The sequence below is a fragment of the Cygnus olor genome, chromosome 2 (genome assembly GCF_009769625.2).
Source record: "Cygnus olor isolate bCygOlo1 chromosome 2, bCygOlo1.pri.v2, whole genome shotgun sequence".
Taxonomy (NCBI): Eukaryota; Metazoa; Chordata; class Aves; order Anseriformes; family Anatidae; genus Cygnus; species Cygnus olor.
Window position 1 is genome coordinate 39,021,390 of NC_049170.1, and position 18,237 is coordinate 39,039,626.

At 32.9% G+C, this 18,237-nt stretch overlaps 1 protein-coding gene across 1 annotated transcript in view; it reads left to right on the forward strand.

The window, feature by feature from the left end:
- The window catches only part of KCNH8 (potassium voltage-gated channel subfamily H member 8), a 192,288-nt gene that overhangs the window by 100,414 nt on the left and 73,637 nt on the right, over positions 1–18,237 (forward strand). The window contains exons 5-6 of the mRNA XM_040550428.1: positions 3,864–3,991; positions 6,914–7,154. Coding sequence (XP_040406362.1) covers positions 3,864–3,991; positions 6,914–7,154 — 369 coding nt within the window. The remainder of the gene's footprint in view (positions 1–3,863; positions 3,992–6,913; positions 7,155–18,237) is intronic.

Here is an 18,237-nt window from a genome sequence, read left to right on the forward strand (position 1 = left end):
GGGTCACATTGGAGTTACTTACTATAGATTGCATGAGTCTATGGCTCAAGATTAACATGTATCTGAATGTATGGGATGGATTTGCTTTCCAAGGAATATCCAGTGCTATGCTCTGACTACTCAGTTGTGATTTGAAGGAGAGCAGACATAGGTTAGGTTTGAATTTGGTCAGTAAATAAGGTTCTCTTGTATTGTGTTGTTAAGGCAGCACAAGCGTAGTGGAGCATATCATAATTTGTGACTTTTTTCAAAAGGACAAGAAAAGACTTAAACCTCCACTTTCTATTAAGTGTAAGCTTGATATATCATGTTTTTATAAAACAAAAAAGTCATTGGCTACAAAGGCATTTGCATTTTCTGGTGCTTTTCATGTGCCTGACAAGTCTATGAGTTCTCAAGCTGTTATAAGAGTAGTGGTAAGATTGGCAGAGAGGGGTTGTTGTTAGTTTCTTTTCTCGGAAAAGACTTCCGAGATTGTCATATGTGATGATTGTGTTGCTATAGCTAATCTCGTTAAAGAAGAAAAAAAAAAAATAAGGCATTAAAGGACATCAAGAGAGTTAAAAATCATATTACCACATTTCTCATCAAGTAAAAGGGGAGTTAAGACTAAATTGCAAAACATCCTTTTTAACACCTATTTGGGGGGGGATTATCATCACAAAGGAAGGAGTGTATAAAAGTGCCAGGCAATAGAACCCCCAAACAGCTTTTTTTAAAACACTGGTTTCTTACAGTACTTGGGGAGATGAGAAATCCTTTTGATTTTAAGCACAAGATAAAAATAAAACAGCAGCATTTAAAGTGCCTTTCTGCTGGTTGGATTCACTGTGGTGTCTTTTTGTCTAACATCCATCGAAAGGAAAGTAAATCTGTCAGGTACATAGCAGTTTTTTTTTGTTTTGTTTTGTTTTTTAATATACAGCTGTTTATTACTGGTATTTAAAAATTGTCTCCTTCAGAATACTGATCAGTAAATTAAGTATGGAAAAGAATGAAGTTTACAGATAATAATTGCACACACATCAAGACAGTTGGTGAAAAAAGTAGTTTAGTTGGGATCAGGATTGCCTCTTTTCCTAAAGGTACTGGAAAGGTCAGAAGCAGGAGAATTCACAAACGTCATTCATTGTTTTATGTTACAAGCTAGAACATAGCTCTAACAATTACATTGTCTGATGACATCATATCAGCTTAGGGAATTCGTTTTTTTCACTTTTAATAACAGCAATAAAAAATCTTTTTTTCTGCTTAAGGGAAAAAATATCAGTAATTTGTAAGGAATTTTACACTTTCCTTTTCTATCTTTGTTTTGCTGTCTCTAGGACTTGAATGGCTTCTATTAATATAAATGTAGCATTAATCCTTTAGAAATTATGGAACCAGTTTGTGATAGAAGTAACTGGCTGTGCAAACATACGACTACTGTCATTCTAAGTGCCATATCAAGCCCCACAGCCTGAGTAGGTTAATGAATACAGAATTCTTATTAGCTGGAATGGTAAACTTATGTAGGAGAGATGGGATCCATCTAAACCAAAATATTATAAGATCATTGGCACATAAAATTGAAAATCTTATAAGGAACTTTTATTTAAAGAGTGGACAGAAAGTGTAAAATCAGCATCAGTAATACATAGGAAAAAATAGTCTTACCTGACTGTACATACTTTGATTATGTCTGTAGTAATGTTTACCATTCTGGAAATAGATGTTGGAGTTGTGGATAGTTTTCAGCTCAGTGTTCAATGGGTTAACAAAAAAAAAAAAAAAGGCAAATCTAAATTTAGGAGCCATTAGGAACAAAACTGACAGCATTATTTTGGTATTACATAAAGCGACTGTGTATCCACATCTTGAATATTGTATGTTATTCTGGAAAAAGGACCTGCTTGAATGGACTACTATGCTAGAAAAGCCTTGCATTGTTGGGGTTGCTGAAAATACTCAAAGAAACTCTGCCTGAAGGCACTGTGCCTGTTTTATGCAACGTGACTCAGCATGGATCTCAATGCACATAGGCTGTTGTATCCACCACCTACTGGGGTAGACTATCTTGTGCTTTGTAGGTTAAAGACCTAAGAGGTATTAAATACAAGGGATTGTGAGAACAAAACATTTGGTGGAAGAGTCCTGAAAATGTTGCTTGCCAAAAACTGGGCAAAGATATTTTCTTGCTTTCTCAACATGTCTGATAGCATGTCTGAAGCATGCGTTATTGACTACCTGGAGAGGCAGCAGACTAAATTGAATGGCTTCATCTAGCATGACAATTTAGGTTGAGAAAGCTAAGAAAAGGAAGCCTGCAAGTGTTAAAGAAGATTTTAAACTGAAATGGCAAAAATATGTACAGCTATCCAACCCTACAGTGGAGACCCAATTCAACAAATTCAGATTTTTTGCTCAGAGAAGTGGATAAGCAGTCTGCACTCACCCACAATTTAAGAACATTTTAAAAATTTAGTTCGTGTTTTAAATGGTTTGATAATTGAGAGATGGAAGTTTAAAAGAAAAAAGTTTTGTTTTTTTTTTTGAGCATTTTCCAAATTTGTCTTATGTTTCTTTGTTTCTGGCATTTTTATGCTTTGTAGACAGAAAATGGAGATAAGGAAGCTGCAGTATGAAGTATGGGGCTTCTTCTTCCACCTTCCCCAGCTTTCTTTTGAGTAATTTCGTTTTGCAGTGCAGCTTTTTTAACATGTATATTTTTAATTTTTTTACCCCTTCTCCTCCTCACTGACATGTAAAAAATCCTCATCTGGAGAGGTCTCTTGCATGAATTAAATGAAGCATTCTTCACTAAGAAGTTTAGAAAGTTTTGTTTCTTATAGCTTTTCTTTATTTATGCTTCTTTTTTGTAGAGACAAAAATGCACCAATTTTCTATAATCCCAATCTTTCTTGATTTTCATAGGCAGGTTTCAAGATGTAGCTATTTTTCTTGTTAATTTCAGACTGTACTGAATGTGTTGTTTGTTTTCCCCCTGCTCCCCCTTCTCCCTAATTTGTATGCATTGAGCTGACTTTAATTAAACCTGTTTGACAGGCAGCTTCTTCCTTTATTCCCACAATTTCTTTTTTTCTGAATCCTGACACATTGCAAAATGTCTGCTTTCATTTACCCTGGTGTCAATTCTCTGTAATTCCGTCAGAGTCAGTGGAGTTACCTTGAATTTACTGCTGTATAAGCAAGAACAATTTTTTTTCCCATGACTGACAATTACAGATATCTGAAAAAAAAAATAATAAAATCTTTTGAAAACAGTATCCAGTTTTTACCCTAATAGATTTCATGTCACAAAAAAAAAACACATGTCAAATGATTATGACAGTGACCATGTGGAAGGAAAATTAGAAATCTAAAAGACTCAAATTAAAATTTGAATATTACTAATGAGAAAGCTTGCAAATTAACACATTCTGATATAATGCAGGCCAAGTACAAGTCTTAGTTTTGTAAAGTAGACCACAAAAGGAGAAAGTAAATTGTTATTTTTGTTTGTTTGTTTGTCTTGAAGTGGTTAATCCTAGGCACTCTTGATGCTTGTCAGTAATCTTCTGAACCAGTAAACTTATCTATGAAATCATATGATGGAATTAATTGTGTCTGAATTGAGTGAAGACATTTGACTTTTAAAACCTAACAGTGACTTTTATTTGCCCTTCAGGAGAGGGATTTTGTTTTCTTAACTGCAAAACATTAAGTAAAACCAAGAAAATGTATATATAGGTGTATAAAAAGGTGTAAAGGTATAAAAATATTCAATCCTATTTCTAGCAAATTCTAAAATGTCAATAGTTCAACTCTCAAAGGCTGAAGTGTCATTTTCTGATGTTTAATGGACTCTCACTTCTGTTCTACAGAAAAATGGAGAGGAAGAGGAAGAGCTGGGTCACATTTCGATTCAGCTCGAAGACGGAGTAGAGCTGTCCTTTATCATATCTCTGGACACCTACAAAGGAGAGAGAAGAACAAATTAAAAATTAATAATGTAGGTGTAAATTTTTTTTAATGTACTCTTTGTACTGTTCTTTTTTTGGGAAAAAAAAAAAAAAGTGCTGTAAAAGGTCAGTAGTTACCTTTGAAATGTCCTAATCATATTATAACAAGAGGAGTAAAGCAAACTTAAGTGCAGTTCTACCTACTATTGTACTTTTTACACTTCATATAACAAGACAGTGTATTTAGCTATACTGTAAATAGACATTCATTTACCTCAGGAAAATCCCATTATTAAATTTCTCAGAACTGTTTCTCAGAAAAAGTTTTTCTTAAAATCTCAGAACAGTATTTAGTTTATTTGTTGTTTTTCACTAGCATCAAAAAAAACTCTACTTCAAGTTAGGGCCTATATTCTCATATGTTTATACAAAAATTTAAAATGTAAGTAAAAAGACAGAATGTGTCAAGGAATTCCAAGTTAAAAAGAGAGGACTGAGATGCTGAGAGACATGTGGTCACAAAGCAGACCAGAAAAATACAGTCTCCTGACTCCATTTGCTGGTGATCCCATGGTCTCTGAACTAGAGAGAAAAATATTTATTAAACACCTTCGAAAATCCGTGATAGTGCCACAAGAAAGAAATGGTCTCCTTTTTTTTCTCCTGGAAAAAGTAGATAAAGGGTATGTATCATGAACACCCTGAAAATCTAGTTGTTCCACCACCTTTTATTGGTCACCAAAATTAAGCAGCAGTACAGATACATTGCTCTAGACATTACTACATTAGAAATTAATAGCAGAAAAATCTTGGCTGGACTAAGAACATGTGAATACACAGCTGGTGTATGTCTCAGAGGGCATACAGTCACTTTCATTGAGTGTAAACTGTAAATGATAAAAAAATGTTAATTATTTAAAAATTTTTAAAGAAAAAAAGATTAATGTTGAAAAGAAGTTTTAAAATGTTAATATTTTTAGAATGTTAAAAATGTTTTAAAATATTAAATGTTAAAGAAGTGTAAAAATTTAACAACAAAAAGCTGCAGAATATCTTCCAATGATATTTTGATAGTGCAGCAATATTTTTAGGAATGTGACTTTTAAATATCCTTTGATGACTTTCCTGTACTGTCAAAATCTTTGTGCAGCTGATATTATACTGGTTTAAAATGTGTGTATTAAGCACTCATTTACTTCATTTAGTGAATTTATTTTTAAGGGTTTGAATTCAAATTCATAATAGGAACATTTTCTTCTTTGTGACTAAGAATGGACCAATGGTAACAAGAATTCAGTCCCCCAGCTTCATGAATGAGAACCAAGAATGGAGAAGGCAAGGATATCAGTATTTCAAAAGAATTGCACAGACAGAAAGGCTATGACAGACAACGCAAATGTAATTAAGTCTGGAGTCATGCAGTTGTCTTTTTTATATTCATAGTTAGTAACTTTGAGATCAGAAGCAATCATAGCTTGCTGAATACACAATATTGTTTTGTGAGGCTCTTCATTACTGGCACAGCATTAACTGGGGGCACAAAGACAGTGAGCAAGACTTTTGTTAGTAAATAACATAAGACAGTTCATGAACTACATGCTGCTTTCCAGCAGGGCAAGTGGTTTTGTTAAACTCTGGAGGATGAAAGCTAAGTATTTATAAAACTTGTTTGTTGCACTGAAGTCTTTTATGCAGAGACCTTTGTTAGATGATAAAGACTCAAGGTTCAGGACAAAGCTAGGCGTTATCTAACGGTGAAGGCAGTCAGTTCTGGAGCCATATTATGGTGGGTCTACATCAGTATTTTGGTTTAGATCAGAGTGGAATTTTCAAAAGAATTCTTACTAATTGTGCTTTGGTTCATAGCAGTCTCAGGGCTTGTGAACTGGATACCTTGATATGAAACTAAACCAGGACTCTCCAACTAGCTGTCCAATCCACAGGACCAGGCTAGACCTAGTCTGAAACAACCTCTCCACAGCTCTGAAAATAAACATAGGAAGGATATTTTGTCTTCAGCAATTTCTATTACATTCCATAGGTTTATTCCCATTTTGCAGTATTATGTCCTTATGTACGCAAAGCTTTAGCCTGGCTGGCAGAAAATCATTGCTTTTTAGTCAGAATTCACCCAACAGAGGAAGAAATAGTTTGCAAGATTCCATCCCCTTCTGATTCTATTTATTCCATTCCTCATTAATCTTCTTTCTGCCCCAACATTCACAAAAGCTATTCCATCATCAGAACCATGTATCTAAATGAATGTGAGGGCTGTGTTAGCAACAGAGATCTTGTTAAAAATGTTAGTATAGAGACAAGACAAGAAAAAATATTGTAAAATATGCTTCTCTAGGGAGATTGTGAATTAATCTAAATCTAATCTAAACCCACAACAGAACTAGTGATATAATGTTCAAGTCATTTGAATTGGAACCTATATCTGTTCTTTCTAAGAAAATATTTTAATTTGTTCAGGATATTTTCTTCAACATGTTTTGCCACTTTTCTTTTTTGAATCTTTTGAAAACAGCAGATACATTTTCTAATTTATTTTTCATCTTTATTTTACAGGTAAATTCTCAGTATTTCATACCAATGTAGCTTTTAGGTGATGTATGAATTCTATGATGTATTTTAATTGTGAGATTAAAAGACTACTCTTTCATTCAGATTTTCAAGATGAAAAAATCCCACTGACAGTGAAGAATAATCTGTCTTTCAGCATTTGTAATATTTGTTTTTAGCAAAAAATCCTTCCAAAAATAGGAAAAACTCAAAGAATGTGCATAAGTTTAAAATAATATGTAAATATGTTTGTGTTTTTGAAAGATATGTTACAATTTTAATTCTTGCCTGAAATTGACTGTCATATTTCTTTGTAATTTTGGAAAAAAAAAAAAAAAGCTATATTAGAAGAAATGTCTGTGTGATCAAATTAATGTTTTGTCTCATTACATTTTTTCTCTTTTCAGAATGTTTTTGTAGATAAACCAGCATTTCCAGAATACAAAGTTTCAGATGCAAAAAAATCCAAATTCATATTGTTGCATTTTAGCACTTTTAAAGCTGGCTGGGACTGGCTTATTCTACTGGCAACGTTTTATGTTGCTGTGACTGTACCTTATAATGTTTGCTTTATTGGCCATGATGAGCTGTCTACAACTCGAAGCACAACTGTCAGTGACATTGCAGTGGAAATTCTTTTTATCATTGGTAAGATATCTCTGGAGTTTGTCTGGGGTCTTTTTTTTTTAAGGTTTTCACAAAACATATGATGTAGAAAAGGGGAAATCATATGTTTTCATGATTTTAAAGAAAATAAATTTTAGTTGTATAGTTTGAGATTTTACTTGAACTTTTGATCTATTTTTATATTTATTTACATTGAAGTGCTTCAGGTAGTCCTGCTATTTCTCGAAAGGGAGTTTGAACTTAAGGTTGAAAATCTTTTTTCTTTTTTTTTTTCTTTTTTTTTTTTTTTCTTTTTTACCCTGGGGATGCTTAAAACCTTCCCAATTCCTTACAATAGTGTTGTTCGTAACATTTTTTCTTATTTACCTTTTACAAACACTTAGAAGACCCATAGACCACAAGTTGAAAATCACTAGATTTTAAAAATTAATATAATAAGATTAAAATTTATATTGCTGTAATGCTAATATACAATGTCTATATGTTATACTGACAACTGGGATAAAACTTAAGTGGTTGAAGCTTGGCATCTGGTCCTTTCTTTAAAGTTTTTATTTCAATGGTCTGTTTAATATTTATAACTTCAATGAATTAAAGGGAAAACACAGTGAAGTCTAATAGCAAATGAATTATAGCAAAGGTTTTTCTTTTCTTGTATTACCTTTTATTCCTTTCTTTATATATATAGAAAAGAATCACTGGCTAGGGTCACACAGCTTTTTTCCCAACGTTTTTATTGTTGTAACATCACTGTCTGCAGTCACACTGACCATCAGATCTTTTGATAATATGCATGTGAAGTTATTTTAAATAAATAAGCAAAGTTGAGTATGTGTTTCTTGAATGTGAAAAGACTTAGGGCAAGTTCTAACAGGGAAAGAAAATGAATAAAAGAATAAAATCACCCTAAGATTTTAAAATTCTTTTCAAATTTACTTTTCTTTTTCCTGAAAAAAAAAAAAAAGTAATTATTCATTCATTAAAAGCAATGTTATGTCCTCTCTAGGAGAATTAAAGACTGAAACTCCTTAAACGCTAAGGAACAACTCTATATGTCTATAGTTTAACAGGAGATTTTCTTACAAAATAAAATATTAAACAAAAAAAAAAAAAAAAGAAAACTTTATTCCATCTTTTTGATATGGTTACTGTAGACAATAAAACTAGCTTTCCTGCTACTGATGGAATATGCAGCTTTCATGATAGGTAAGTATTTATATTTCCTCCTTTGGACATTGATTTGCCAGTGTGTTTAAGGTGTAATCTTCCTCTTTTATACTTACTATGACATCTCATCTGACTCTCGATCTCGCAAGTGATCCATATTGAATGGTACTGAGGCACTGCAGTAAGAAATCTGTGTTCTGCAATGCAGATAATAGAGGATAATTTTTTTTTCCTGTATGAAAGCAGCGAGGTCATGACTCTAGTCAGTCATAAGTGACTCCATTTTAAGGAATACAAAATGAATTCCACTTGATCTACCTGGGAGTCTCTGTGTTTATGAAAACAGTAGACTCAAAGTTAAGATACTTTGATAATGGTTGTATCCTTCACCTCACACAGGTGTAGATAACTGGCTTGTGTTATGAATGTCTTTATTAGAATCTGAGCACAAGAGAGCTGGGACTATCTGATTTATCTGCTGTAGTTTTCATTTGTAGCAAGACAGATGGCATACTGCTCAGTGCTACTTTTCTGTTTATATCCTTTACTGGAAATACAGAATTCTTATACTAGTATAAGTCAAAAGCAATGGTATTTCTATGACCAATAGAGTAACTGGGTAAAAATCATCATCATAATAATAAAAGCAAGATTCTCAGTCAATTTTACTTGATATTTTCTGGTTAGATCTTTAGCTCTATCATCCAGGAAATAAAACTGTGGATTGAAGCAAATATATTCAAAGAAAATTGTTTAAAATCTTAGAGAATGCTTCTTTACATAGTTAATATTACTGGTAACCACAAATACTGAACTGTAACATACCATTTTTTCTCCCCCAGTTTCATTAACAGCTTGATTTTTCCCAGATTAATTGCTTCTCAACTTTTTTTCTGTTTTTAATTTGTGGCTCTGGGGAAAGGTTTATATAGCATTTTCAGGACAGTCCCATGCTGCATATAAATCTCTGCACTAAATTTAAAGAAAAATAGTGTGTTTATAGTCACCTCTTAATGGTCCCTTGTCCATTAAAATGTTGGATGAATGTCTCAGAACATGTGTTACCATAATGAAAATAGTAAAATTGACAACATGCATAAAATTAAGCATAAGTTTGAGGGCACTGTTACACCAGGGCTCTGCCAAGCACCTCTTTGATGAGTGATCTGTGCACTCTGAGAAAAGCCAGTGAGAAGTGCTGAGCAAAATTCTTTTTATGATGCTACCATCTCAGTCAGACAATGGGAATCTCTGCTTGAGATGGGGCCTTCAGCTGTTTTACAGCCCTATAATCATGGCTTGAGGAAAAAGAGTCTACCTACTTTGATTTCATTCAGATTTCTCAGAACATGGAATAATATTCCTTTTATGCACATAACTTGCATAAACTCTTATTTGGATTTACAATGTCTTACTTTTTTGCTGTGTTATCAAAGGGAGCAGAGTCATGTCTATAAAAAGGAGAGATGTTGTCTGCACATCAGTTCAAGTGAAGTGATAAGGTTTCCTTTATGCAGAAGAGTTTGAATGAATATACTGGCTAAAAAAAACTTTTTCTTTTTTTTTTTTCAATTTACAATTCAGCATGTGCTTAAGCATGATAAAATACATATGGAAGTATTCACCTTAGTTGGTGTATTTATGAGTATTAATCTGAATTAAACTATTTATGAGAAAAGAACATATCTAGCTAGAGTTTTAACTGATTTAACCTTTAAAGATGTCTAAAATACAAACAGAAGATTAAAAATAATAACCCATTTTATGATATCTTTGAAGAAGATGCTGGTGACAGAAAGTAATTAAGGCTTCTCAAATTAAGTTAAAATAAAGTTAAAATTATTTTTTGCTTTTGATGCAATATTTAAATGTACATGCAGATCTCTTTCCCTTTGTAATGTTAGCAATCTTTCTTTAACATTCTCCTGTAAATAGGTCTTTTGCTTCCTCTATCCAATGATAATTTAAAACTAGTTTAGTTTAGAACTCATTGACTGCTTTATGTATCTTAAAATCATAAAGAGGTGGAAATAAAACCTTTTTAAGATTAGTGTATTTAAGCAAACATAAAATAATTATCTTGGCGTTTCATTTGGTGAGTGAGACTGCCTGCTTTATGACACTATTTACGTTAACGTTTCTGTCCTATCCCTTAATTTGCATAGGCAGTAGCTGGGTACTTCATTTGTAGATTACGTATGCCTAGGGCCTGGACAGATGAAATATCAATATGTCCAAGAAGCATAATATATTTTTGTTAGTTTTCATTAATATTTGTAAAATAATATTTTCTGACTTTTTGACAGAAAAAAAAAAAAAAAGCTGGAAGAATCTCTTTCCCATTTCATTCCATTTTATTAGTAATACCTTCCTGTTTGCATAACATTTACCCCTCCATATATATATAGTGCTTTTCTTCCTATTTCATTCCAGCTCTCAGATATTGCCTTATTTATTTTTAAAACATTTTGAACACCTAAATCAAAGAAAGTAACATTACCAAAAGATTATCAGTATTTTGTTGCTATGTGCTCAGATTCATTACCACACAGGACTATTTGAATAGGATATCTTCAACAGGAGTGAAGTTCAATGTTCATGTATATGTTCATGTATATGTTTTCAGGCTAATTGTAATACTTTATTTGCTAGATAAGATGAGAGGTGTCTGAGTATCTTGTCTCCTAAGGTGGCCAGGAACAACTGTACAGAGAAAAGCTAGAAAAATAAGAAACCTTTCACTTTTAATTTCAGTTTTCTATTTTTGGATTCCATTAGTTTCTGATGGAAGATAGAGGAAACTGGCTACTAGTTATAGGTATAAAATTATGCTATCGATAACAATAATGGCAACAGTCATTTTAAATTATTTTCCTCAAAGTATTGTTTTGCCTACCTTAGGGGAAAAAAAGAAAAAAAAAAAAAAGACAACTTACTCCTTCCCCCTCAAGTCTAAAGACTATCTCTATAGTTTATGATTTCAAGAGAGAAAATGAATCATGGTTCCTAAGATTCTCTTTGTATATCTCTCTCTGTCTTGTTAAATACTATTTAACAGTGTGTTGTTTTTTTTTTCAATAATTTTTTCAATTTTTTTTTCAATAATTTCAGCTTTTAACAGCAGCATGTTTAGAAGCCATAGTGCTGCAATTTTTGTTGCATGATACTGAAAATTAGAGACGTCTCCCATCATTGTCTATCACAAATCTAAATTACTCAGAAGCAACAGATATCAAGTAATCCCAGAAGTGTCTTAAATCATATGAAGCCCTTGAATCTTTAGAACTTATAAATTTAAAAATATGGTATAAAACCAGTATAAATTTGTATCAATATTTGTGACTTACACAATTGTTCAAGTATGCATAATATTGTATTGAAAATTATATATATCAAGAAAAAAATGTTGGAATCAGATGAGATACTATTAAATGTTATAGATTTTTTTAGGTTTCTTTAAATTAGCAAATTTATTTTCCTTTTTCTCCTCATATCCTTTTTTCATTATTATGGCTATCATTTCATATCTTTGCAAGTGTACAGAAGGACATGTAAAACAATTTTTGTGCCTAGAGGACTTAAAATCTAATAAGAGGTCTTGTACATTTTGAAAGGAAATGGTAGTGGAACAATATTTTAGAAAGTTTACCTTCAGACCCTAGTAAGCAAAACATTAGGTAGATGCCAAGACATTGGTTTGAATTTATATCTGAGCATCAAATGGTATTATCCGTGAATACATAAGGACAAAACTTGAAAAAGGATAGAATTTCATTGATGTACCTAACATTAGGGAGGCAAGGACCTAATGCACTTTTCATGAACTATGAGTTGCCTAGAAGTGTGAATAAACATTAAACAATATTTATGTTGAAAAAAGTAATATATTTCTTAAAGATTCTCACTCAATGTGGCAAATTAAAGTTTGCAAGACCACTGTATTGTTAGAAATGTTTCCAGTAACCTTCCCTACATATCCTTCTAAAGAGGACAGCTGCTCTTCTGCATGCAAAATGCCATTTCCGTGCACAAAAACATCCAGCTGTACATAAAGGAGACAAGCATAAGCCACAATAATTTAGAAGTGATAATTTCCATGGAAACATTTCTGTATGTCAAGGTAGATACATTATATGATAATGGAGGCACCCTGAAAATTTGACTTGAATTGGCTCTGCTGACTCTTTCTCATTTGAGGTGTGATCTCATAGCTGCACATTGATTTTGTGAAGGAATACCTAGAACAAAGCAAGTGGCTTATGCAAAAAAACATTTAAGATCATGGGATCATCATGAGTACAGGCTGAAATATGCAGCATTTACTCTCCTTCTTACTCTCTCCCCTTACTATTCTGGGGAGAGCTCTGTAGGCAGCTTATAGCTGGACAAGATATACTGCGTTTATGCTTCTGAAAAATATAGTCAGTGTGCCATTTATCACCTGTCCTAAACAAATATATTCACATTATTTTTCTTTCCTCCTTCCTGTTTTACAATGAGACTTGTAACATCAGAGTGACAGGCTTCTTAGAACTTAATCAAGAACTACAACAGGTTCTTCATTCTTTATTATTATTATTATTATTTTGTCATCTATACTGTGGTGTCATTGTAAAACAAACAAATAAAAAACGAGTGTGACAAATTATTGTTTCAGCTATAGTCAACACGCACGTTATGAAGTGCAGTAGTAACAATTTTGTAAGTAATTTTCATTCTGCTGTTGCCTTTCATAAGGTTTGCAAAAAGCCTGTTAATATTACCCTGTCATATATTGTATGACTGACTTGCGTTAACGCTACAATCAGAGAAAGTTTGCATTTAGGTTTGTTATCATATAACACGATGATAAAACAACAGTGTAGATTAAACTCAAGGTTAAAGTCTTAATTAACTACCCAGGTCATTTCCAAGAAATGGTTAGGTGTTTAGTAGTTAACCATATTTTTATTATCTTGCTTGTGGCCTTTTTTTTTTTTTTAATGTTTTTTGGATAACATCCTATATGAACTGTTATCTAGCTGCATGGAGGTATTTCTGAGAGAAATATTTCCAGTTTCCCTCTTCTGATCATTTAAAAACCAAGGAAAATTTTAAATGGGCAAAGCAATTGTCACATTGCCCAATGAATGTTTTATTTGTTCCATCTTTTCATTGTTGTCTGCAGCATTTCTGTAAAGAGAACTGTTATGATAGTTTTGGATAGGATAGAGTTATTTTTATTCATAGTATTTTGTATGGTGCTATGTTTTGGATTTGTGATGAAAACATAGATAACACATCAATGATTTAGTTACTGATGAGCAGTGCTTACAATGAGTCAAGAACTTTTCAGCTTCTTATGCTGTCATGCCAGTGAGGATACTGGGGGTGCACAAGAAGCTGAGAAGGGACACAACTAGGACAGCTGACCCAAACTGATCAAAGCGTTATTCTGTACCCCACATCATCATGCTCAGCAAGAAAAACTGGGGGGGAGGGGGCATGGTTGCCATTGCTCAGCATCTACCCAATTATCAGTCATCTGGTAATAAGCAATTGTGTTTTGAATCACTGTTTTTCCTTGGTTTTGTTATTCTTTACCTTCCCTCCCCTCTCCTTCACCCTCCTTTTAAGTTATTAAACTGTCTTTATCTCAGCCCACAAGTTTTCAATTTTTGACCATTTGATTCTCTTCCCTATCCCATGGGAAGTGGGGGAAGCAAACGGGTGTTTGTGTGATGCTTAGCTGCCTACCAGGGTTAAACCACAGCAACTGTTTTTCTGAAGTGCCTCACAACTAAATATAGCTGCTTCACACACATTGAATTTAGTGAAAAGTTAAGTCATATGATTGATGTTCTTTTATTCCTTGAAGTTGCTTCTTTCTACCATATTTCTTCAAGTCCTATTAAGAAAATTGCCCACGTAGAAACTTTTGCACTTCAGCAATCACAAATACAAGCTTTTTTAAAAGCAGAGCTAGCAGCACATATTTCAGATATATTTTTAGTTCTTTGTTTTTATTTCAAGTCTCCAAATTCTGTATCTTCCTTGGGAAAAAAAAAAAGAAGAAAAAAAAAAAGAAAAAAAAAAGTCAGTATAGTATATTTCAGTTACTCAGTGTGTTCATGGATTGAGTCTGTTTTTAAAGGCAGAGTATAGTTTGTTTATAATAAATAAATAAATAAATACATAAAAGTCTTTCCAAGTCCAAGTTCCAATATCAGCTACTGTAAAAGTGAGATTACATAATCTCTGTTAAACATCCTCATAGTTAAGGAGACCAACTTAAAAAGGTAAACTCAAAGGACTAAAAATCAAGGAAGGAGATAAAGGAGTATGACTCTTTTTATTATTTAAGTCTGTGGTCTTCCTATGTGTTTCATGATATTGGGATTTGAGCTCATGGTCTCTTAGTATGGTAAAACATTGCCATTAAAACCCCCATTTTAATTTTTGTGTGCCAACCATTCTGTATGCCTACAGCATGCCTCCAGTAATGAGTACAGCAGCCTGTAACTATGGTGTTGGGTTGAACATACCATGGCAAAGCATTGGTATATATTGGTATATACACTGTCTATACATTGTACTCCTGGAGGGAATGGCTTTTGTTTCCACAGCATCCATTCAAAGCACTAATGCTTTCAGATTTTTGTGTTAATGGATAATTTACCTAAGTAAAACAGTATTTCCACTTGATCATGACCTCAGTATCCCATTGCCTTCTGTTGCAAGAACAAGTAATGAGGAAGAGCAGATCAGTGTGTAAGATACAGATGGTTTTGGTTTTGGGAACCAGTTCTTGCCAGAGAACAGATCTTGATCCATTAAAATTAGTAAACATTTTGTCAGTTTGTCAGACTGTACTGGAGCAAGGTTGAGAACATATGTCAGAATACTGCCTTGGAGCAGGGAACATGTCACTCCTCGTGTGCTGTACAGTGATCAGCATTTTGGTGTCCCATAGTGAACAAACTCCTTTTGTAGGAGAAATTTGACTAGTAAAACAGCTTAGTATATTCAGTGATGAGTGTAATACAGCAAAACCTGTTAATTATATCGATTCCACATTAGCAGAAGCTTTTTTTTTTTTTTTTTCAGAAGTCAATTATAGTACATGAATGTGATTTCCCTGTGAGGAGCATTTTGAGAATTTGTAGCTCTAAACTATGCTTCCAATATTCATCTTAACAATAGCTGTCCAACTAAATCCATGAAACCTCTAAAAAAGATCTTTGAGTAGAGGTGTAACATGTGCCTGATATGAAGTTTTCATCCTCTGTGAATGCCCACACAAACTTGACTGACCTGCTTCCTAAATAGTCTAGAGTGCTAATTACCAGGAGAAAACTTTACTGGGGGCTCCATGCAAAGAGAAGTAGGAGGAAGAGGTATAATCGTTAGCAATATTTTGCCATTTTAAATGTACTGTTGCTTAAGGACTAAATCTAACTTTTTTATGTAATTTTATTTAATGATTATGCTCCTCAGTGTGGTATGATGTTGACTTTTGGTATTACTCTTAAGATTAAAAATCCATTGGAACCTACTGTTTGTATCTTGGGATACTTAATTTCTTTAATTTCTAGCAGTGTAAAAATTAGGGTGGCTTCTTCCTTATCATTGTAACATATGTCATCACAATACAGCTGAGATTTCAGTTTTGTATAGTTTTATATGACCTTTCAGTTCATAAAGATTCTCCTAAGAAAGAAAAATATGACCATCTTGTTCAATCTTGAATATAAGGTATTAATTTCATCCAGGTATTAACTCCAATACACTATGTTTTTTGGCTGTCATGTTTTCCTGATAGCATCTGCTCTTGTTCAAAGACCTCGGAGGAAAGAGAATCCACAACTTATCTATGACATGGCTTTCTTTTCTCTTTTTTTTTTCTTTTTTCTTTTTAATTATTTGTAGATTTCTTTTTCATCAATCTGCAGAATTGACATTTTGCTAAGCCTTTAGGATTGCTGTTTTAAAATGTTTCTACCCTCTGACTCTTAGGTAGGATACATTGGATGGTAATTTAGCATCTGATATGATAGAAGCATATTTTGCTGCTCCATTCCAAAATTAGATAAATTAGAAAATAAGTATTTGTTGAATATATCTGTTTTTTCTGCAAAATTATTAACAGTCTCTCTCTTGATCAGGTAGCACTAATATAATGGAACTGAAGTTCAATCGTGTGTACCAATGATTTATTTCTCTTTCCCCAAAATGTCTAGATTTTCATGTCACGATTCCTGTATTTTATGTTGATTGTTAGTTAGTATATGTTCCCCTCTTGCTATAACTTCCTTAAAAAATAAATAAATTAAATAATAATAATAATAATAATAATAATAATAATTCAGCAGCTACAGTGGGTTGTTTTAAAGACATTATTTTTGGGAGCGCATCACAGAATCATAGAATCACAGAATAGTTGAGGTTGTATTGGAAGGAACCTCCAGGGATCATCTAATCCAACCCTGCTCAAGCAGGGTCACCTAGAGCATGTTACACAGGATTGCATCCAGACAGGTTTTGAATAGCTCCAAAGAATAACTCCACAACCTCTCTGAGCAGCCTGTTCCAATGCTCTGTCACCCAAAATGTAAAGAAGTTCTTCCTCATATAGTGATGAAACCTCCTGTTGTTCAATTTATACCCATTACCCCTTGTTTTATCACTGGCCACCACCAAGAAGAGTTTGGCCCCATCTTCTTTACATTATCCCCTCAGGTATTTGTAGAGGTATCTATGTTTAATATTTAATCCCTGTATTTTTTTTTTTCTCATAAATTTTACTTGACTTCATAGTAGCCTGGATTTCTAAGCATCAGGTGTAAAATAAACATTATTTTCCTCTCCTACATAAAAAATATTATCTCCCTCAGATTAACTTCTTAGCACCTAAAAGAAAATTGTCAAACTAATTGTGGTAATAAATGTTTGAAGGAACATTATGAGCTGAAAGATTACTCTTTCATTTAAATAAGTTGAAACTAGCAAATTAACTAGGAATATTTAGTTTTACAAAAGCAGTAGAAAAGAAAAAAAGTAGAGTTTATACAGGAACAAATAAATTGTTCTTAATCAATATAGCACTAATATTTCCTGGAACCTTCCCTGAAAACTCTCTGGCCAGATTCTGATACCATATATAATTAAATAACACTGGGTCAAATAATCAGATAGATCAAAGATCTTGGGCTTTGGGGAATGTATAGCTAGCTAAAAACAATCAATATAAAATCACAAAGGAATATGAGAAAAAATAAAATAAATAAGGAAAGAGCCATTTGTAACATGTAGGAGAGGGAGGAGGTGTAGGAAACTGTCTACTCTGAAAATCAATGGGGTTAATATGCCTAAATTATCTAGGTCTCAAGCACAGGATTGAATTACTATAGTCTAATGAGAATTCATGCATCACCCAGTTCCCTGGTTACTGCTTATATGTATCCTACTTGCCCTAAAGTGCAGAATTTTTCAATTTCAGTTATTTCACAGTAAAAGAGAGGTAAAATGAGTTATATTGCCTAGAATTTGCTGCAATCAAAAAGTGTGCCACAGGCAGTTATTGAATCAGCTGACTAATCCTGAATTGTTATTCTGCTGTAACTTGATCATATATCTAATCCCAGCAGGATTTATTTTAAAATATAAAGCTTAAAGAGAAAACAAATAATGTGGGCAGAGGAAAATCAGCTGGTTCAGGTAAAATAATCCTGTTTATGGGTGAAGAGATTCATCTGGCGTGAAAATAAAGTTTTACTATTGGATTATCTATATTTTATTTTATTGTATTGTATTTTTTTAGATTAGATCATTTTAGATTTTTTAGGGATTAGAAATTGAGATTATACAAAACATATTTTAGAATTTCACTTCTGAAGTTGGAAAAGGGGAATTATTCTGGAAAACATCTTAAGGATTAATAAAATAGTTCTGTGAATAT